Source organism: Phascolarctos cinereus, unplaced genomic scaffold (assembly GCF_003287225.1).
Source record: "Phascolarctos cinereus isolate Bilbo 61053 unplaced genomic scaffold, phaCin_HiC Scaffold_726;HRSCAF=1367, whole genome shotgun sequence".
In the NCBI taxonomy this organism is placed as follows: domain Eukaryota; kingdom Metazoa; phylum Chordata; class Mammalia; order Diprotodontia; family Phascolarctidae; genus Phascolarctos; species Phascolarctos cinereus.
Genome location: NW_027556098.1, coordinates 153,539,694 through 153,563,580, shown reverse-complemented (window position 1 = coordinate 153,563,580; position 23,887 = coordinate 153,539,694). Strand labels below are relative to the sequence as shown.

Sequence of the window (23,887 nt, the reverse complement as noted above, 5' to 3'; positions counted from 1 at the left end):
ATTTGTTTGATCTCTTTGGGATCTAGCCCTAGAAGTGCTATTGCTGGATCAAAGGGTATGCACGTTTTTGTAGCCCTTTGGGCATAGTTCCAAATTGTAGAACAAATATTCTTAACCTTTTTTATGTCACAGTCCCCTTTGGAAGTCTTCTAAAGCTTATGGCTTCTTTCACAGAATACAAAATTATTTTGAATACATAAAGCACATAGTATTGCAAAGGTAACCAATTATATTAAAATACATTTATTGAAATTTTTTAAAGCATTCACAGATCCCAGGTTAAGAATTGTCATTTTAAAGGACTTTGAATGCCAAGCAAAGTAGTAATAATCTGTGATTGTTTTCTTTTTACAACAAGTTGTTTGGTTATCATTTGTCTCATAAAATAAAGGAGAAATATATAAATCAATCATAAACTATATGGTAGCTATTAGTAGTTTCAAGTTGCTTGGATTACAGAGAAACAAGAGTTCGCTATATTCGGTTTACTTAAAGTGAGGCACACCTGCACACGTAAGCCAACCTTTTACACAGAAATTATTCATCTCCTGTATTTTGGGGTAATCAGATTTAAAATGTGTAGAAACAGTTCTTCACAAATGGAGATTGATAGTAGAAAACCTTATTTGTCACACTTAAACAGAGTGACATTTCTGTTCTTCCATTGGGGGCATCTTAACTGAGGGTAACCATCTGACTGGTGTAAGACTTGAGTACACAGTGGTTTCATTCAGAGGATGGGTGGATGAGCTGGCAGGGCTCATTTAAAGTGGTGACATAAAATTGATTTGTCTCCAGACAGGCCTGGCTTGCGACACTCATGCAACAGATGGCTACGTAGTGCCCTTAACTTTGAGGTCTCCACACATCACAAACTGTGTATATTCCAATCCAAAAGCTGTTTTCTCATTGGAGAAAATTTTTTGGTTTTTTTCCCCCATGCACAGATCGTTCTGATGTTGGCATTTGGGTGATTTTACATGTTGCCAACATCCTTGGCTTACACACACCACAAGGAAACATGGGCAAAAAATATGGTCTTTGTTTTTAGGCAAGTGACTGGTGCTTGAAAATTCATGAATCACAGGAAAGAAAGGTTTTTATTTTTAATTTAAGTAAAGCTTATAGGGATTTCTCCATCTTGAAGGATTTGATAAACCTTTGTATAACTCTCCATTCAGGTGTAAAATTGAATGGGAGTAGTAACTCTATTTAAAGGGTCTTCTGTGGGGAGAAAAGAGAGATTTCCATATTTCCATTGACAAGAGGTTGATCTTGTCATGATCACTTTTGTTCTACCGTGTGAAAGTTTTTATTCCTTTTCTTCTATTGTAAAGGAAAAATAAATATCTCTTGAATCTGTCTCTCCTGAAACATCCTTAAGCCTTTGTTTTGTAATTAAGTTACTTCCCCACTCCCCCATTTAGTATACCATTCCAGTTTTTACTAAAACATCTTAACAAAGCTAAATGACAATTGACACTTTCCAGCATATGAAATAAAGTCTTAAAATAGGATTATACATTTTTGTGTCATTTACCTTTGGTAGGGCAAAGTCAAATGTCTTACTTTTTCACAAAACAGTGCAGAAGAACTTTGGATGTACATGAAAAAAGGTATAGTTAGTAAACCAGTCTTATACATAGCTTTTAAAAATAGAAGAATGTTAGGAGGACCAGTAGACCCAAATGAAAAGAGATGATCAGACTCATATACAAAAGTGTCATTAAAAAACTGATTTCACTGATGTAGGGGACATATAGATGGCAAATGCTACAAACCCGAAAATATGACAGCAGGTGCTTTTTTCTATTCGGCAACTTCAATCCTTTCCTCCGTGTTAGACCAAAACCACCATAATTTTAATATAGAAGAAAATATCCCTCAAAACAACACCAGAACACATAATACAGAGAGAGGGACAGACAGACAGACAGACACAGACATAGACATAGGGTGAGACACAGAGATGCAGAGAAAGAGAGACAGAGACAGGGAAAGACAGAGAAAGAGTTCCAGGATAATCATTTGGAGAAAACAAAATATTGGATGTAGGCAAGATTCAACTAATGTTCCTGTTTCCTTGGAAATTATAGTTTAAAATGGTTTTGTAAAATATTTATTTTTTCAATAAAGGCATGGTTTAAGGGTGCTGTTAACTTCAAAATCTATTTAAGAATGGTATAGTTCCTAAACAACTGAACAGTTCAACAGTTTTGTGGGGTGTGTGTGTGTGTGTGTATGTGTGTGTGTGTGTGTGTGTGTGTGTGTGAACTTTAGGAGACAAGGATATCTTTTCCAAGCATGCATGCCTTTCTAGGGTATTCTATGTTTGCACACTGCATTCATAATTATAGTTTTGGACTGTCTGTCTCTGTTCATATTATGTCAACATTACCTGACATCTGTATAGCACATTCCATTAATTTTCTCTGTTTAGTCTTACAATAATTCTGTGAAGTAAGAACTATGGGGATTATCATATCCATTTTGTGATGAAGAAGGGTAAGGTTCAAAGGGGTTACAAAACCCATAATTACATAACTCCGAAGTGGCTGAGATGGATTTGAACTCAGGTCTTCCTGAGTCAAGGATTATACCTTATATACTGCATTTCAGTTTTCTAGTTCCTCCTTCTATTTACCTATCTGATGTTTCACAAAATCAATGATTCGGTAATGTTGACACTTTAATAAATAACCGTTTCAAAATTATTGGCATATTCCTGAATTATAAACTTAAAAAAGGTATAGTTGGGATGAGGTAATTTATATTTTATTAACAGATTTTCTCACTAAAAACTTTAGCACAATTGAAATTATTAAAGATATCTTTTCCTATGGCCTATATTAACAGATGACAGATAGCAACCCAATATGAAAATAGTACAAGAACTGGCCATCATCTGGGCTAGCTCCTATAAAAACTAAATAGTATCTTTTAATTAACCTTTGTATCACATTAAATACATATGTGTATACACAGACATTTTATATGTGTGTATACATATATACATATATGTACATATACGCACACACACATAGTTTTAGCAAGGTCTCTTACCCTTCTAATTTAAGTAAAAAAATTCTTATGCACAACTCATTTAGAGCCTATGACTAGATTGTGTCCTTTTTTTTAAAATATAGGTTAATTGATACTATTACCAAAGAAAAAGTATTGTTCTTCCCTCAGTTTCTAGGTTTTGAAAAAAAATTAGGTCCCTTAGGATAATATTTTTGTTTGTTTGTTTGCTTGCTTGTTTTTTTATGTGTCAAGTTCTCTTGGTGAATAATTAGGCCTTGCCTTCAGACTTTGTTCTAAAACAAGACAAACAAAACAAAAACAGCTCCTAGAAGGGGGAATAGAATAACTATTGTCTCCTAGTAGGTCCAGAAACTCTGCCTCTGGTAATTATCTTATAACTTTTCCTGGTTTACTTAATTAACACAAATAATCTGACCATGACTCCACATTACTGGGCAGGCTGGTACTCATTCTTTAACTGTTAACTTCTTGATAAGATGTCAGCAATACTCAGACTGATTAAAATTAAAAAGTTCAATCAACTAGCATTTAATGAGCACTAAATACCACTGCTCCCAAATGTGTTCTTCTTAGGACCAATTTTCTCCTTCTCAAGGCTCCTGATCCTTGTTCCATGAACCTGCCAAGATCAACCACAGTAAAGCAAGGGAAGTTAGGATGACCCTCTGCAGAGATTTTAGCCATTTTCCTGGTCTATGGAATAGTTTGAGAGTATATGTATCTATGTTATGTGTGTGTGTGTGTGTGTGTGTATATATATATATATATATATATATATATACATGTGTACTATATACATACATATTTTGCATGTACATCACGTGTAGGTATATGTACACACATATACTTATACAATTTTTATGTAATTTTTTTTTTTAGGATAGGCAATGGGGTTAAGTGACTTGTCCAGGGTCACACAGCTAGTGTTATATGTCTGAGGCTGGATTTGAACTCAGGTCCTCCTGAATCCCAGTATTCTATCCACTGCATCACCTAACTGCCCCTATTTTAATGTAAATTTAAATATATACTTTAAACAATTGATTTGTGTGTGTGTGTGTGTGTGTGTGTGTGTGTGTGTGTGTGTGTGTGTTTGTATATGATCTGGCTAAGCACAATGAAACAGGTACATAGAGAGAAAGAGTCACAGAATCAGATTTCATGGCATAATATTCCATGACCGTGGATTTTTAGGGCATACAATTAGCTATCAAGAAGACCAATATTAACCTGGAATAGTCAGTGGCTAATTCCTAATCCATGACTCTTTCTTCTATGCCAAGCTACTTTTTACTAAATATAATTGGATTATTGGTTGTAATTGATATATTCTGAAAATACAGGTAGACATCACTTTATGCAGTAAATGGGTTCCCAAAATATTGAATATAAATAGAATTGTTATAAATTGAATACTTTAAACTCAAGGAGTTCAATCATATGACATAAACTGATGTATTACACACATGCTCTTTTGCAAATCTACATTTTCATATTTTATGCAGCCTGGAATGTCTTCACATGAATGGAACAAAATGTGCATTCTTTTTTTTGTGGATGGACTAGGAGCAGCGGAATACCTGGAGGAATCTAAATGCTTAAAAAAAGGGTATCAGCAAAATTTGCTGAACAAAGGAAAATTGAAACATGACGAGCAAAAGAAAACAATCTATGAATGATATTCCTGCACTAATATAAAGCAAGAATAACATGGGATATTTTTAATACTACTTTGTAACCATTTGATCAGGAGAGGGAGGTGATTTTACATTTCATGATACTCAAATGGAAACAAGAGTTCTATATAGTCCCTCAAAAATTTTATAAAACAAACATGGTCAAGGAGGAGATCTTTGCCAAGGAGGGAGTAACCCTGGAGATTTCAAACAAATGTAACAGTGCCATGTAAGTGTTTCATTTTGTCTGCCCTGAAGAAAATGAACAGCTATTCATGGTCTTTTCTTCCTCCCAGGGAGAAGTTGGCTGTGGCTCGCCTGCAGCGGGAAGTTGCCCGAAGTAGAAGGGAAGGAACAATGGTAAGCCCCGACTATTCTCTTTCCAAATTCTGATTTGATGCTTCCCATTCAAGGGTTTGTGGCTTAGACAGCATTTTGTCTAATTAAGGAGAGCTCAGGAAATGATTTGTCTTGCGTCAAACTTAATGATGTTTTGGTAAATGATATGTTTATAGTGTAGCTTCAACAATGCTGCTGTTTGCCAAAAAAGTCAACTATTTTGGAAAGGCTCTCGCCTCCTCACCCCGATTGTAGGGTCATTCTGTCTCATTTTGTGATGGTCTATTGGCTCCCCAGTCCACAAACTCTAGAAACACTGTGGTCACAAATGAGCAATAAAAATTTCCAAATTAGGATATTTGACAATTACTCATGTTTTCCAATCTCAGAGAAGAGGGATGGGTGGGTATGTATGCAAAGAGAGAGTGAGGTGCTTAATAATGTTATAATCTTGTAATCTTCCTCACTCCCCATTATTTTATTGGTTTCCCTTTCCTTTGCCTCTTGCACCATTTAGAAAACTGACGTTTCTTTGTTTTGAATTGCTCTAAAAACGATGAGATTGTTTTGGTTTTGCCAAAAGAGCTGTCTGTACACTAATGACATTAAAGATGTCTATCCTGGGACCCACAAAATGTTCTTTAGTGGATTAACTGCTGCTGCTACCCCTGAGACAACAGACCTTAGGGCCCATTTTTCTTCCATTTATGACAAAACTAGGGTCTATGAAAGTTTTTTGGGGTGAAATTCTTCTTTTAAAGTGATATTTTCAGATCTTTAATGTCATAATCACTTGATTTCATGAATGCTGATTAGAAATCCACTATGTTTAAAAGGAAGAACTTCTGTGAGATAAACTTGCCTGAATGCTAAAAAGCAGAGCTTAAACTAAAGGCCAAATTCAGAGGAATGTTGTTCCAATTTTGGAGATATAATGACCCATGGAGAATGTTTATAGATGTGAATATGACCTAACATGTATACTCAGATGTCCAGAGGTTGGATGACAAACTGTTAGTAATGACATTCTTTAATCTAATTTTATTTAATTGAATATTTTCTATAAGACAAATGGAGTTGTAAATACAAAACAATAACAAAACAAAGCAACAACCAAACTTCACTAATATCTTGGAAAAATTAGTTTTAAAAGCATGGGACAGAAATTAAGCTAGCCAGTTGATTAATCAAATACATTGTATGGGGAATTTTCAGGTGACTTTATATTTCAATGCAGTAAGCAATACTTTAAATTAGGTCATTATCATAATATTTAAATATCATTATTTATTCAAACAAATTGCTTATCTCCATTGGATTTCATATTCCTTATCTTTAAAATGAAGGGGTTGCATTACATAACCTCTAAGGTCCCATCTGGCTCTACCATTGTATTGCTCTGAAACTCTTTTATTGAATTAAGGTTTTATAGTCACTTACACTCATAGTTATCTATGATGTGCAGCTTGTTCTGTCAATAACCAGATACAACCAGAGAAGAGCATTCAATGCAGCTAACATATTCTTTGCATTCATTAGAGATTCAGTCTTAGAACAAGCCTTGAAAAAGTCTGGCTCTGGCTTCTAGAGGGACTGTACCTAAATTGTCTGAGAGGTATCCATTTTTTTTAAAAAAAAGAAAAAAACCAGGCATACAGGGGAAAAAAACGCTTTCATTATTTTAATTGAAAGAGTTTCTTTCTTAAAAAGAAAAACTCTCAAGAAATTAGTCATTGCAGTTTAATTAGTCATTGCAGTTTCTTATAAGTGAGAGGGTTTTCTTTTTGTTGTTGTTTTCTTTACTCTTTTTCTTCTACCTCTGCATTGTATTTGGTTTGTTCCTCCCACCCCACCTGTGACTGAATGTTTATTTCTCTCATTTTTATCTTTGTTTAGTTTTTAAAATATTTTAAGGCAAGTTCTTTATGCATTATGTGCCTTTATGCCTTGCATGTTTTAATTGGTATCAGTTATTAATAAGCCATTTGAATTTTTTATTTTCACCTCCAAGAAAATTTCTTTTTCTGTGTGACTAGAAACATTTGTGCAGACATTTAAAGCATACCTTTTAAAAACATGTACCTTCAATTCAGTATTGAGTGTTGTAGAGCAATAGCTACTAATGTGGGAATGGCTTGTTTTACATTGTCAACATTATTGAAAGTGAAACTAGTAAGTATCCAGGAATGGCCACTGTCTCCCCTCCAGCATAGTAGTAAAATACCCAGTACAACCACTTCTAGTTGTGATGCAACACAAATAGCTTAGCTTGCCATTTCTGGTAATTACAGTTAACTTAAAGATTATACTAAGTGTACTCATTGCACTGGAAGCTTGGAGCCATTCATAATGCACATATAAACTATTTTTTAAAGAACACTGAAGTCCACATAACATCATGGTGCTTTCTAAGTATTATAAAATTCATTTTCAATAGAAACATTGTTATTAACATAACTTATTATGGGTCAAACTAGGTTTTTGTGGACTGGATTAGGATATTCAACATTTTCAAAACATTGTTATAGGATGTTACATTCTAAATCCCAAAAACCTTAGAAAACAATTTATTTCAGATGAAAATGAATGGTAAAGTGTCATTATAATAGATCTCTTAACTCAGATGCATGCCTAACAGGGCTTGTCCTAGAGTAGATTCTGGTCAGTGAAGCCTTATTGGCAGAGAAGATGTATATAGATAGATAAGTAGATAGAGATAGATAGATAGATAGATAGATAGATAGATAGATAGATAGATAGATAGATAGATAGATAGATAGATAGATAGATAGATAGATAAAAGATATAGGGTACTTGAAATGGGGCCAGTAAATAGCTATCAGCTTTCTAATAGTATCAGCATAGGAAGATGAAGGGTGGTAAGGAGGAACAATGAGTATTTAAGTCCATAAATCATTGAGTATTAGACGCCATAAGGGTCCTAAGAGATATGTCTATCCTTGAAAGAGTAAGGCTAGGTAAGAATTTCTTAGCTATAGAACTTTCAGTCCAGATGGAGTGGAAGCGGATGATGGCAGATCCACTGGTAATGGCGAGTGAGTAGAATGTTTTCAGCCTCAGTGAAGGAAAGAAATTTCTCCTTTACTTTTTTGTTCCAGAAGCTCAATCTAATCCTGAAAGGGCTCTGTGATGTGAGGGAGGACAAACTCCATGATTTATATCCAAGTAATCCTGCCTCCCCCCTTCCTTCACAGTGATTCTTCTGAAGCCACCTGTTTGATATGATTTATTGGGACCAAAATCCTGTCAATGCCAGGCTTTTCCACTTCATTTTCACAGTATCTACTTCTGTCCTCACTAATTCTTATCCCTTCTAAATAACAGTATGGAGAAGAAGTAGAAGCAAGACAGAGTCCAGGTCCAGAGGCGTAGAGAGCAAGCATGAATTTATTTTTCTTCTTGGTATTTTAGGAAACTCCCAAGAGTAGACTTAAATGCTGGCAGAGTCCTTTGGGGAGATAGGCAAAAGCACCTATCTGAGGCTGAGTCCTCTTGAAGGTGATGGGATTTTCTGGACAACAGCCTGGTAGGATAAAAAGGCAACTATTCTCTGGCAAGTAGGCAGCTCATGCTCCATGTGCTTCCTACACTCCCCTCGCCCCCATTCAAGAGTAGATCATGGAAATCCAGGGTCTGTCCCCAAGGGGAGGGAGAAAAGAAGTGCACAACTCCCACAGAGTCCCAGTCAGGCATTTGCTGCTCTCACTTCAGCCCATGTGTGGCTGTGTGAGCATCGTGGCCATGGTGCATCAAGTGGGAGACAGAAACTCAGCGGGGCTTGAGACCCTGTATTGGGGAGGGTGAAGGTGGGGTGGGGGACCTATAACCCTAGGGAGTTATGCGTGGTGTTGGATAGTAAGGGGCTGAGGAAAAGTTGATAGCTCTATAGAGGCAGCTGTGGAAAAACTGGTGATTATCTTTAGATATCTTTAGATCCAATATTATGTAGTTTCCAGCATTTCTTATACTTTTAGAGTCATGATGTGCTCAGTTGAATAACTTTATCTTCATTCTGTTCAAATCCAATTCCTTTTGACATATCCAATAAAAATGGAGAATTGCTTACTACCTACCCAATTATTTAAGATCACTTCTTATACATGAAGATTATTTATAATTACATATCTTTCCCCCTTCTTCCTCTGAATGTAGAAAAGTAGTATAGAAGAAATAGTAGAATCTCTATAGTAGAAGTGTATTTTCAAATAAAGCAGTTTTTTCTTTTCAATAAATCAAACATTCAGAGGATCAAGATAGTATGATGTGTAGCAATGCTATACATCCAAGTTTCATACATATATAAACATATGTGTGTGTGTATTTATACATACACACATATATACTAAGTTACAAGAGTTATACTTCATAACAACTTTGATCTTAAAGATCTCTGTGACTTTATGCAAGTCACTTAACATCAATAAATCTCAATTTTCTAATATGTAAAATAGGGATAATAATGTTTTACTTTCCTCATAAGGCTGGTTTGATATTCAAGTGGGAATAAAGTAATAGATCTGAAAATGATTTAGAAGCTGTGAAACATTCTACAAATGTGAGGTTTTATTATCTTGAAAAAGAGGGAGAAAATGCAACTGGTGGAAAGATTTGAATTTGAATCCAAAAGTGAAAGTCAAGAGAAGCTTTGAGAGATTTATAGGGTGACATTGGCTCTTAAATGGAGTAGAGAAAGAAATGTAAGGAATAGAGAGAAAATGTCTAATTTCTTTTTACTGCACTGAAATTGTACAGGACTCTGGCAAGAGGTTTCATGTTGTTAAGTGAATGAGAAAAAAGTAAAATATTCATGGGAATGAGAGAGGTTTAGGTAGGGTTTCTACAGATATTCCTACTAATAAAAGGAAGGGGAAATTAAGATGTGCAAGTATGAAACTATATGATGATTGTTCTCTAAAAGTTAATCATAGCTTCTATGCTAAATTGAATGCAGTTGGATATTTTGATAAATGGTTGATTATTGGGAAATGTATGTTTTCTGTGATTGTATAAGGGAGAGGATTATATATCCATTTGACAGGGATCTGGATAAAGCCTTTGTACTATTAAGTTCCATTGCATTCAGTGGCTGTCATGGTGTGATACTGATGTAATGTTACAATGTGAATATTTGCTTAATGGGTTTAGACATTTCAAGATATTCAGTCCTACTCTAGAAGTAGCAATCCTGAATGATCATGAGATCATAGGATTAGAGCTGGAAAGGGCCTTATGGATCTGTAGAGACCTAGTCCAACCCACTTAATCTTATAGATGAGTAAATAGAGGAGCAAAGAGATTATGTGACTAGTAAAACCCAACTTTGAAGGCAGATTTCTGACTCCACATTCAGTACTTATTCCACAGTGTTTCACATGCAGTGGATGGAGCATTGGATCTGAAAACAGAAACACCTAATTTTAAACCCAGTCTTTGATAGCTGTGTGACTCTGAGAAGTCAGTCACTTAACCTCTGTTTACTACCGTTTCCTGATCTGTAAAATGGAGGTAACAATAGTATTAACTCTCAGGGTTCATGTGAGGATCAAATAAGATAGTATTTGTAAAGTACTTAAATAAATACTAACTGTTGTTACTGTTGTTATGATCAATAGTACTGCTGCTGCTGCTGCTCCTCTGACTTTTCTTCCTCCTATTGTTGTTGTTACCTTAATACAAGGGGGGAAAATGTTTTGTTTTGTTTTTTGATTTTTTTTTTGTTTTTCCTTCTCACATTGATATGGTAGAGGTAGATTAAAAAGAGAACTGGCCTTGGATTGAGGAATAAATACACTTGAGTCCTGTCTCTGACACGTATTGTTAATGTGACCTACCAGGTCACTTAACATCTCAGTGCCCTAGGCAAGCCTTTACCATTATTAGCTGCTCAGCATTGATAGAGTTTCCTTTGTGGGATTTCTCTACATTAATGAGTTCAAAGGGCTAGTCCAAAGAAAAATAGATATATTGATGAAAGAGGCAGAGATAGGATTGAACCTTTGCTTTCAATGGTATTATTGCAGAAATTAGTGTAGTTGGCACCAGGGAAAATATAAGACTTGTAAAGTGTTATTTTTCCTCAAACAGTATTTAGGTATGTTCCTATGCTACTGTTTCTTGGTATTAAAACAAACAAACAAAAAAGATCTTTCTAACAATAAAGTGTTCACTTCTACTTTGGACCATTTATATAGCCCACTAATAGAATCCCTCATAGAAACAATCAAAGTGCTTACCTTACAGAAAAAAAAAGAAAAAGAAAACTGGCCCTTTTAAATTAAAGTAGGAATTTAGGGAAACAAAATGTATATTTAAAAGTATATATTTTTAAATTCAAAGATGTCATGGATTTGTGAATGGTCATCTTTATTTTGGATCCTATAACAATGTTGCTAATAATGAGAGGTAGTATAGTAGATAGAGGACTGACCTCATTGTCAGTAAGATCTTTGTTGAGGTCTTGCCTCTGACCAGCATGAGGTAGATGACATTGGGTGAGTCATTCTGACAACTCTTTAGGTGATGTCAGAATTTGAGGAACAACCGGGAGAGGGACCTGACAGATTATGTAGAACTAGGCTAGTTCTCAGGGCAGATAGTTTGCAAATGGGAGTAGAAATGGTTAGACTCAGGGTCTAGATGCAAGTTACCAATGAGTTGCCAAAAAATATTAGGTAATGAGATTTCCCATAGCAGGAGTTCCTCATACCCTTTGAAATTACTGATTTGGATTCCCCCACCTTCCCAATTAAAAGGTCTCATGTGTTTCTAGAGTTCTGTAAGTTTACAAAATACTTTTTAAAAAAAGACAGTTCAACTCAATAAACATTTTTTTAATAGTAGACACTGGAAATGCAAAAATAATTCAGAACCAGACATCAGGAACCCTACATTCTAATGGTAAGTTGCATGCATACATACATACATACATACATACATACATACATACATACATACAACATGCAAACACACAAAAAAGTACAAAAAATATTGATTTGGGCAAAGGAAAGATCCAGACAAGTGCCTTAATACAATCTGAGGAAGGGAAGATCCCTTTCAACCGATAGGGCCATTGTGTTAAGTCTGAGGAACCTGCGAGTAGATGGCTACATGTCTATGATGTAATGTTTACACAGCTGTCTGCTCTGGTAATCTATATGAACTGTTGGAGGGACTAGGGATTGGAGAAGAAGAGAGAGGAGAAGGGAGTTTGAATACATATAGTGTGAGCATGAGGGTGGGACAAATATGTACCCTAGTAACTTGGGAGCCCCTAGAGAGAGGGTTTGTGACTGGATGAGAGGGGCAATGGAAAGAGGGGGACATGAATTGGCAGAAATGGACAGGCTTTGTAGGTATTTTGAGCCTTCAGACATTCTGTAGCTTTGAGTTCTAGTGTCTTCTCTCAAAGTAGCATTTCCCTGACAGATTGCATAACTAATTGAACTAGTTCTCAGGCCTGAGAATTTGCAAATGGGAAAAGATAACACTCACTAGGTTGAATAGACTCAGGTCCAGATGTGAGTTTAATTATTGGCAAGTGAGAAGTACTCATGAGGGTGTGCTACATCAAGGATGACTTCATGGAGGAAATGGTACCTTGCTCTGTGACTTGAAAGAAGAATAGGGTAGGAATATGTTGAAATGAGGAGGGAGTGAGGTTACAGAGGAAGGAGAGCACAGTACTAGCTTGGGAACAACAAGTAATCCAGAGTGCATGAAGAGGAATAGTGGGAAATAAGGATGGATAGATAGGTGGGTTGGAGCTACATTGTGGAGGATCTCAAGTGCCAGGCTAGAGAATATGTATTTTGTCCTGTAGACAATTGGAAGTCTCAATTTTCTTATCTTTAATATGAAAGTGTCAGACTAGATAACCTCATTCTGGTTCTGAGCCTTTTTAAACCTTTGATCCTAATAAGGCACTGAAGGATTTTGAGCAGTGAAGTAGCAAGGTCATATCTGTTTATTAGAAGATTGTTTTAGGCAAGCTGTAGGAATATGCATTGAAGATCAGAAAAACTTAAGGCAGAGAGATTCTTTTTTTTTTCTTTTTGGTTATGCAGTGGGGTTAAGTGACTTAACCACGGTCGCACAGCTAGTAAGTGTTATGTGTCTGAGGCCAGATTTAAACTCAGGTCCTCCTGAATCCAGGACCAGTGCTGTATCCACTGCGCCACCTAGCTGCCCCAGAGAGATTCTTTAGGAAGTCATTTTAATATTCTCAACTCAGAGGAAGAGGGGATTGTTGTGGGGGTTGAACTGATAGTCAGAGTTGACTGTTTCGTTTCAAACCTGGGTAACTGAGAGGATGGTGTTGCTATTAACAGGAATGACAAAGTTGGGAAAAAGAGTAAATTTTGGGGAAAAATATGAATTCAAATGTAAATATTGTAAGTTCAAGCTACTGGTGGGATATACAGGTGAAGATGTCCATCAAGTAGGTGGAAATGGGTTTCAGAGTATAAGATGAGAGTTTGACATATAGATTTGTGAGTCATCTCCATATGTGGATGGCAATTGAAGTAATGGGGAAGAGAGAGAGAGAGAGAGAGAGAGAGAGAGAGAGAGAGAGAGAGAGAAGAGAGAGAGAGAGAGAGAGAGAGATCACTTCCAGACTATATTTCCTCCAGTGTCCTGGAACATTATATATACTTAAGAGAATTTAATCAGACTAAGACATGAACACATATGATTGTAGTAAAGAAATGAACCTGCCATTTGTACTTGACTTATGGAGTCAGTCTCATTACTTTACAAAGTCACACTTATCAGGAACAAGTAGCATTCTGATTTTATATGAATATTTTCCATTAAAATATTTTGACCTTCGTAACCAGATCTAATTTTCCTTTGATTATGTGATTAGTTGAATGAATACTTCCTAGGATCTTGAGCTGGAAAGGAATTTAAAGATCCTCTGAGAAGTCTGAGTCTCTCATTTTATAGATGAGGTTACTGAAGTCTAAAGAGGTTAGTTAAATATCTTGCACAAGGTCACACAGTAAGTGGCCAAGTCAGGATTCTAACCCAAGTCTTTTGACTTCCAATCTAGAGCACTAGACCACCCTGATACATGGATAATTTAAGGATCCATGACATGGTTGATGAGTTCTCCTTCTGCTAAAGCATAATGGAACCCCTCTAAGACTTGGTAGATACTTTTTAAAAGTTGCATTTAAAGGAGAAATTAATCACCCATTGTCCAACTTTCTTTTAATGAGCTTTTCTAAACTTAGCTGGACTGGTTCCAGAGTGACAGATGCACACTTCATTACTGGATTTCTTTATGTGAAATCTTTCCAGCTTAGCAGTAGTTTTCAGAGCTTGTGTTCCCCAATATAGTTAGCATTCAAGAACTCAGATGCATGCTCCCATTCCTTGGTAAAGCAAGAAAGTAGGCCTTTATTGGAGGTTGGTGAAAGTACAATCTAAAATAATGTGATTTTGTGAATAGGATTTTACATTAAAGAAGTTCTTATCTTGCATTTCCTAAAAGATGTCATTTTGAATAAAATTAATTCATGATGATCCAAACTAAGGAAAGTTTGAGAGTACCTAGCTAAATGGAACCTAAATGTAATATAAGCTATAAATTCCATTCCATATTTACATTCTGTAATCATAAGAAAAACTCTCAAGTTCTGAATTGAAATAATAGCATAGAAAAGAGCTGAGCCTTGTGTTATTCTCTCATTTAACAAACAAATTTATCATTTAGACGGATTAGTAATTGCTGGAACAAACCCAGAGTGGTAATAAATACATTCTTGTTCATCTGGAAGGAGGTCTCTAACAGAGGACCCAAATGATCTGTTCTTCACCCTGTGGTGTTCAGTATTTATTCCTTGACTTGGGTGAATACATATATGATGAAATGCTTATAAAATTTTACCAAATTTTCTGATGACCCTTAGCTAGGAGGGATAGTTTGCACATGGGAGAACAGAGTGGGGACCTAAAAAGTTTTCAACAGGCTAGAGTGACAGAGGTAAAGCTAATGAAATTAATAATTTTCAATCAATCTTAAAGGAAAATCTTACGCCTGGGTCAAAAAAATATAAACTGTTCAAGTACAAGATAAAGAAGGTACAGCTACATACAGTGGTATCAAATTCAAATAGCAATAGGGCCACTACTCTGTACATAAGAATCTCTGTAGGCTACATGTTGACTTAATTTAAAAATGGAATATTTTCTGTGTTTTATTATACTTTATTTTGTTAAATATTTACCAATTACATTTTAATGTGGTTCAGATTGTACTTAGGAGTGTTGTAGGCTACATAATTGAAACTCTGTTCTAGACTGCAATTTAGGTAGAAAAGACCCAGGGATATTAATGAGTGAAAAGTGTGAGTTTGCCATCCCTCAGACTAACTCTAACTGTTGTAGAAGCTCGGCAATCAGTTGGGATGGACATTTAGTTATTTTCAGAGCAGTATCATGTTTATGCTTCTAAAGTTGTAATAATTTTAGCTAGAATTTCTTGCTTAGCCGCAAAGATTTACACTCTGGGTACCTTTTAAGATGGCCTTGAGAGGTTCAGGGATGGGGGTGAGGATCTGAAAAGAATACTCCTGATTCTGGATGCAGTCCATATTGAGTTATCAACGTGTAATATCTCCCTTTTCCCTAGTCCAGGCTAAGGAGGCTCGCTGGCCTCTTCCAGTTCTGGAGAATCTGTGGTTCACATCTGGGCATTTTAATGATTCCTATTTAATGAGTTTCTTGAAAGTGTGCTTCTTTTCAGTGGTGTTCAGAATAGCCTTGGGAGAACCAACACAACCTCTTTGTGATCTCTCCTTATAATCATTTGGGGCTTAGGGCTTTTTCAATTTTCTTTTTTCCACTAACAAGCTTTCATTTTCTCTTTGCCCCAGTCCTCTTCTAATTGAACAATAAAAACAATAACAAAAACACCCTCATAACAAATGTGCATGGTTAAGCAAAGCAAATTTCTCATTGCCCAGGTTCAAAAATATCTTATTCTGCATGGATTCTGTCATGTTTCTGTCAGAAAGTGGCTAGTGTGTTTCATCTTTAATCCTCTAGAATTATAGTTTGTCATTTTGTTGATCAGCCTTCCCATCTTTTAAAGTGGTTTTTTCTCAATAAAGTTAGTGAATAAATTGTTCCCCTGGTTTTGCTTCCTTCACTGTGTCAGTTCATACTGGTCTATTCTCTGAAACCATCCATTTTCTCAAGCTTTTTGGGGGGGGCGGGGAAAGGTAGCAATAATATTCTTTTATATTCATATGTTATAATTATTTAGCCATTTTTTTGGTAGATGGACTCCCCCATAGTTTCAAGTTGTTGTTTGTTTGTTTTTTGCTGCTGCAAAAAGCACTACTATAAATATTTTTATACATATCAAACATTTTCCTCTTTCTTTGATCTCTTTGGGCAACAGGCCTAGTGATGCTATTTGTGTGTTAAATGAGATACAAAATTTGGTGAGTTTTTAGATGTAGTTCCATATTGCCTTCCAGAATGGCTATACCAATTCACAGCTCCACCTGGAGTCCATTAGTGTTAATGTTTTCCCGTAGTCCTTCTAACAGTCGTCATTTTCTTTTTTTTTTTTTTGTAATTTTTGTCAATTTGATAGGAGTGAGGTAGAACCTTGTAGTTACTTTAATTTGCATTTCTGTATGTATCAGTGATATGGGACATTTATATATGGTTGCTGATAGCTTGCATTTCATCCTTTGAAAACTGCCTGTTTATGTCATTTGACCATTTATCTATTAGGCATTACATCCTGTTCTTAAAAATTGAAAGCAGTTCCTCTTGTATCTTGGATGTAAGACTTAAAGAAATTTGCAGTAAAGCTTTTTCCCAGTTACCTACTTTGTTTCTAATTTAAATTACATTAGTATAATAAAAATTGGTCCTTTTATTTTCTTCATTTATTTGGTTATGAACTCTTCCCCATAGATTCAAAAAGTAATTTCTTACTTCTCTAATTTAATATGTGACATTTTAGATCTAATTCATGGAGCCATTGGAGCTTTTCTTGGTTTATGGTGTGAATAAGTTAATCTATGAGTAATTTCTTCCAGTCTGCTTTCTAATTGTCCCAGTAGTTTGGGGCCTGTGTTCTCAGAGGTCTCTGTTCATAACCACAAGGCTAAATAGAATCTTTGACAAGGACGAATGTGGTGGTTGACCAATAGGCTTCTAATGGTTGGAGCTGTAAGTGTCCAAAGCAACCACTAGATATACTATATTTTGAAGAATTATTTGTATGCTACTGGGCTACTGTTGTTATGTGTTGCTATTGAATGGATGGCTCAAGGTCATGTTCTAAGTCTAAGTTTCTTGGATCTGGCTTTTAGGAAGACTTTCCTGATCAAGATGGACTACTGCTGGGTATAGGCTCAGTTAATCTCTCTCCCTTCCATATACTACCCTCTGTGCAAAGTCACCTTGGTCTTGAAGTTTCTTCAACCCCTCAAAGAGTTCTGAACAACTTAGGAATTTCAAATCCCTCTAATTCTCAGGTTCAGACATCTCCTTCCTAAAAAGAATTTGGGGGATCAAGGGATGGAATTGTTTGAGGGGGCATTGCTTTCAGTGATACAGTGGAGGTAAAATTGTCTATTTACAACAAGGGTGAAAAGGAATCTTCTGAAAAAAGAGGTTATTTTCACCTACTTGGATGGAATTTTTAGTTTCTGAATGAAAGTGAAGGGGAATATTCATGAAACCTCAATTAAGGAAAAGGGTAGCTAGCTCCTTAGCAGAGACTTCTAAAGGGGCTGAAAATTGATGCCCTCCTTCTGATGAGCTTTGCAGGTACAAGAGGTTTTGGCTGATGGGCCAAGGAACATTGAATTTATTGCAATATAAGATGAGTCCTAAGACCCACATAGTACATTTAAATAATGTGTGCAAGTGGCCTATGATCTCTTACATATTTTAATTTAGATGTTGGAATCCAATGGCAGCATTGGAAGTATCATTATTTATTTGGTGGATCTCAATGTTCTCAGTCCTTCTCCTTGCTCTCCTAACTGTTTCACACCTAGAATGAAATAGAAATGAAAATAGAATCCCTCTTCTATTTTAAGGTGTTTTATTTTTTAAAATGTATTATATGTATTAAGCTCTTCCTGCCAGCTGCTGGGTTTAGTGGTAGAATGTGCCTAATAGAATGCAATCTTTTACCTTTTCAATTGAAAAAAAAGATATGATTTTATTATTCCTCATGATTAACCACTTTATTTTAAAGATATTTTAAAGATAGGTTGGCTTAAAGCATTATCTTAAGCAATCTTGATATACATAAATGAGAAATTTGATAGTCTCATTGTACTCTGCTCTGGTCAAATAATATTTACAGTAATCACATTTAGTCCTAGTCAAAAATATTTAGGAAGAAGATTGACAAACCGTAGTGTATCTAGAATAGGTTGACTAGGATAAGAAGAGGATTGGAGACCATGCCATATAAGGATCTGTAGCAGGAACTGAGATATTTTAGCTTGTGTAAAAGAAAACTTAGGGGAAGGGGAGCTGATAGCATTGTTAGCTTTTTTCCAAAGGTTTGAAGGGCTATCTTGTAGAAGTGAGATTAGATAGTATTTGAACTGGCATGGTTAGAACTAGGACCAGTTGGGAAAGAAGAATTATTACTTAAAATAAGGAAAACTTCCTAATGAATTGAGCTATTTAGAAACATGGAGTTGAATTATTTTAGTGAATAACCAATTGTTCAAAGCATTATGAATGGAATTTGTCCTTCAATTAAGAGTCGTGTGAGTTGTTTTCTGAGGTCCCTTTCAATGTCAAGTTTCTGTTATTCTAATCATACTCCTAATTATATAATTTCTATAGAGTAGAAAGCATATAAGAAATGCTTGTTGACTGTTGATGTACAGTAAAGCCATATATGATAACTTTTAAGAGGAGCATGATATACTTGAGGAGTCAAACATTTACTTTTGGGGTATTTAGAGAAATCTTATAGGTGTAATTTGATCTAGGCCTTCAAGTAAGAGAAGGACATTCATAGATTCAAATGGAGGGAATGGAGATGACATTATTCTAAGCAGAGGAATTATCATCTAACTCACTAAAGCAGCTGTTTGAAAACCTCTTCATGGTCAACTGAATTACTCCCCATTTCTGACTCCATATAGCTTTTTACTGCTTGTGTCTGGAGATCTTGGTGGGATTGAATGCCTTTTAAACTGGGTTGCACAGGACTGTCCCTGCCTGCCAATTCTCTATGATGGAATACTTCTCTTATGGTTCCAGCTTACTTTAGCATCTTCTAAATGACAAATATCTTCAGGGAATATGGTAGAATCCCTTTATTTTTTGTAAATCTGCATTGGTGGTCAAAAATAGCAGCTTTGGAAATCTGGCTTTAGTAACTATTCCATGTGTCATCTTGGACAGATTCTATCTTCTCTCTGGACCTTCGTTTCCTCATCTGTAAAATGAAAGTGTTGGGTTCTCTCCAAGGTCTCTTACATCTCTCAATATTTTGATCATGAAGTGTGCGATCCAAACCTCAGGTGCATCTTTGACTACCTGATCCCCCTTCTTGCCAACCACAGTCAGTTACTACATGCTCAGGGTCACACAGCTAGTTTCTGAGGCCAGATATAAACTCAGGTCTTCTTGATTTTATGCCCAGTGCTCTGTCCACTGTACCACCTAGTGCCTTGCCACATTGTAATGAGTACTTCATAATGTTTTTCACATCCATTCATATATTTTTATATATTCCTGCTTCTAACATATTAGTAAATATCCTTATTACATCATTTTTACCTCATCACTGATTTTATTAATGTATGGATCTCTCCATGAGAAATTTCCTTTCCAAATGTGGATTGGCATCTTCTTTATGACTTGTAGTCTTAGAGAGTTAGAGGTGGGTGTTGCAAAAGAGAGAGAGGTCACATACCCAGTGTGTGTCAGAGATAAGACTTGAATCCAGGTCTTCTTGACTCTGAGGCTAGCCCACTAGTCACTATGCCACATGGTTTCTTATCATATCACTTTATAATAGGAAAAAAATATAAAGGCCAAAATCTCTCATTGCATCAGGGGCCATCTCCAGTCATTTAATCTATATTTTGCCACTGGACTCAGATGGCTCCAGAGGAGAAGGTAAGGCTGGTGACTGCACACCATGCCTCACTTAAATCCAATTTATTTGCAAGTCGAGATATCACCTTCCTGATGTCATTGGTCCTCTCGAGAATAAAGGACAAACAACATACATAGACAACTTGGTGGCATGGTGGATAGAATGCTGGATTTGGAGTTGGGAAGGCCTGAGTTCAAATATTGCTTCAGGCACTTACCTTGTATAATCACAGATAACTTACTTAACCTCTCCCAGCCTCAATTCCATGTTGTTAAAATGAAAATTATAGCATCTACCTCCCAGAGTAAGGATCAAACGAAATAATATATGCAAAATGTTTTGCAAACTATAAAGGACTATACAAGTGCTATTATTATTATACTTGGATTACTACAATAGTCACCTGCTCTGCTTCCTTGCCTCTAGGTTCTCCTTGGTCTAACCTATCTACTTTGTTGCTCCTAAGTATATCTTTCTAAAAATCTGTTTATTTTGCATCCCTTTACTGTTGGAAAAAATGTTAACTGCTCTCCAATGCATGAAGCTCCCTTATCCTTGCATTTGAGTTCCTAGAAAATTAGCCCCTGCCTATTTTTTTTTCAGTTTTCTCCCCTACTACTCTGCTACAACAGATCTCTGCTCTAGCTAGACCTTAACTACTCAAAGACCTGATATTCTCTGATGTCCATGGGAAGGTGATGGATGATAAGTTCAAATGAATCAAAAATACTTAACTAATACCTACTATATACCAGCTACATAGGCACTAGGGATACAAAGACAAAAATTAAATAGTCACTACCCCCAAGGAGCTCCATTTCTAAAAGAAGAAGTAATACATGCCAATGTAAATAATTTGTTTTTGTAATTCACTCCTTTCAGTTGTGTTTGCCTCTTCATGACTCTATTTGGGGTTTTCTTGGCAAATATACTGGAGTGATTTGCCATTTCCTTCTCAAGGTCACTTTATGATGAGGAAATTGAAACAAATAGGGTAAAGTGACTTGTCCAGGGTCACACAGCTCTGACGCTGGATTTGAACACAGGGCTTCCTGACTCCAGGCCTGGCATTCTATCCACTGAACAACCTAAATAAATAGAATATATTTAAAAAATCAACCAACGTTTATTAAGTGGCTACTATGTGCCAGATACTGTACTTGTTCTAGCACAAAATAAATTAAAATTAATTTGGAGGAGGAACACCATGAGCTGCAGGAAATCAGGAAAAGCCTCATATAGAAGGTAGCATTTTTGCTGTGCTTCAGATAGAGCTAGGGAGCTTAAAAGATGGGAGTTATAAGGGAAAGCAGTCCAGAACAGGGGGACAACCTAGGCTAAGGCATAAATAGAAGAAGTGGAAGGTAATGAATGAAGAATAGCAAGTAGGCTGATTTGGTTGGAACACAGTGAGGAAGAGGAGTAAAATACAAGAGACCTGGAAAGGTAGACAGGTTTCAAATGTAAAGAGCTTTAAATGACAACTGGAAAAATTTATATTTTATCCTAAAATTAGCAGGGAGCCATTGGATCTTTTTGGAAAAGGAAACTTTGTGCTAAGACCTATGCTTTAGGATAGGTCTTTGGCAGCTATGTGGGCGATGCATTAATTCAAGGAAGACATTTTAGTCAATGACACCAATTAGGAGATTGAAAATAGTTCGTGTGAGTTTAGATGGCCATAAATGAAGGCAGGGACCACTTGAATGGAAAGAAGGGGACAGAAGTTAGATGTATGGAGGAAGAATCTGTCATAGCAACTGAATGAATCTGACATGACAACTGATTGTGTGTGTGTCTGTGTGTGTTTGGCAAATAAAGATTTCAAATGACTCAGATGTTACACAACCAGTGGACTAGGATAGTGGCACCCTCAATATCTGCAACATAAAAATGGAACTTGGAAAGAGAGATGGGGGGATCAGATGCTGTACATTAAGCATGTTCTATGCATATCATAAATACTGAGACTTCAAATGTGTTTTGTTATCAAAAGCATATATAAACTTAAAACACCTCTAATGAACTATTTCTTAAATAGGAATTTAATGTGAAAATTAGAACTTCAGAGTCAGGTTACCCTTAGCGATTAACTGTAACAGAGACACCTTAAATATATGTAAACTTCTTGTTCCGTTTCTACCCCAAATACTTTTTTCCTTTCCTTTTTTTGCCCCTTTCTCCATTATATTGACTTAGTTTTCCTCTTTCTTTTGTTTCTCTTGTCCTTTTAAAAGAGAGAAAGAAGCTTAAAATGTGAGAAGACTGTAGAGGCTAAAATTCACATTTAATATTGTTGCCATTTCTTATTTATAATATTTATACATGCAAGTGCATTTTAAGTACCTAGTCATTGAAACCGATATAATTATATGGACTGTATTCTAGGACATTCAGTAAGAAATCATCATAACAGGTTTTGATATAGCACTTATAGGTTTACAAAGTACATTACTCACAGTGTTGTCATGGGGTAGGTAGCATACATAGCTTGGTATAATGGAAAGAGCTCTAGACTTGGAGGCTGAGTAACTAGGTTTGATTTCCATCCCCACTTCTTCCTATTGTATGAACTTTAGGTGAGTTGTTTCATTTTTGTGAGTGTCAGTATTCTTATCTGTGAAGTGATGCATGAGTCATTGCTCTTTTGTATTGTAGATTGGAACACAGATTTTGGGAGCTTAAGTGACTTAACTAGGGTCATGCAACTAGTAAGTAGCAGAGTTGGGAGAGTAATGAAGAAGATAACTTCTTAGTAGATTCACTTCAGTTCTACTTCAACAGACTGTCTTTATGATGGCAAAAATTTTTTGGTATGGCACAGGCTGGTGCAGATGAGTCTTGGCAATAGGTCATGAAAAGTTTCATGAAAGCATGTATCCAGCTTAAAGGACGAGGGTTGATGATATCAAGTTTGGAAAGACCAAGAATGAACAGGAGTTCTTCTGATTAGCTGGACCTAAAAACTGCATGAAACTTGCCACCCACACACATTGGATCCACACTATTACCCCCCCTTCTATCCATATGTTGTCCTCAATTCAGCCATATTCACAGTTCAGGCCAAGGGGGTTTTCAGAAAAGCTCACTATTTTTGTTGCCTATCATGTCACAGAGAATGGGGCATGAAGTATGTGCTAGTTACCAAATGTTGGCTAATCAGACTTAATCTGTGTAGGCACATAAATGTGATAGATTCAGGGGAAAAATACCTGTTGTTTTCTGTCAGGAATAATGTTTAAAGAACACATGTTTTGACTTCCTTATTTTTAAGACAATTCGTATACATATTCACTTGATAGGTATAAGTCCATTTTATGTTTATGAAATTTTTTTTTTTGGCTGGGCAATGGGGTTAAGTGACTTGCCCAGGGTCACACAGCTAGTGTTATATGTCTGAGGCTGGTCCTCCTGAATTCAGGGCCAGTGCTCTATCCACTGCACCACCTAGCTGCCCCTTTATGAAATGTTTTGACTGTCATTCTTGAGTTAGTACTGCACAACAAGGCATGATTTTAAAAATCATTTCTTTGTTTTAAAGGAGAGCTAAAGAAACGGTCTCAAATTCTTAAAGGTAACCAAATTTTCAGTCAGAAGATGAATTGATTTTGTTAAGTTGTAAAGCATGGATGTGGTCATGAGTTCACAGTGTTGGTATCATTTATCCCATTAATTAAAAAAATCTGAATATTATTTTAGA

At 36.0% G+C, this 23,887-nt stretch overlaps 1 protein-coding gene across 5 annotated transcripts in view; it reads left to right on the top strand.

Annotated features, from left to right (window-relative positions):
• Positions 1-23,887, top strand: part of NCKAP5 (NCK associated protein 5) — a 1,104,295-nt gene that overhangs the window by 535,038 nt on the left and 545,370 nt on the right. For all 5 annotated transcript variants that reach the window (XM_021009468.2, XM_021009467.2, XM_021009473.2 and 2 more), the window contains one exon: positions 5,018-5,081. In XM_021009468.2, coding sequence (XP_020865127.1) covers positions 5,018-5,081 — 64 coding nt within the window. The remainder of the gene's footprint in view (positions 1-5,017; positions 5,082-23,887) is intronic.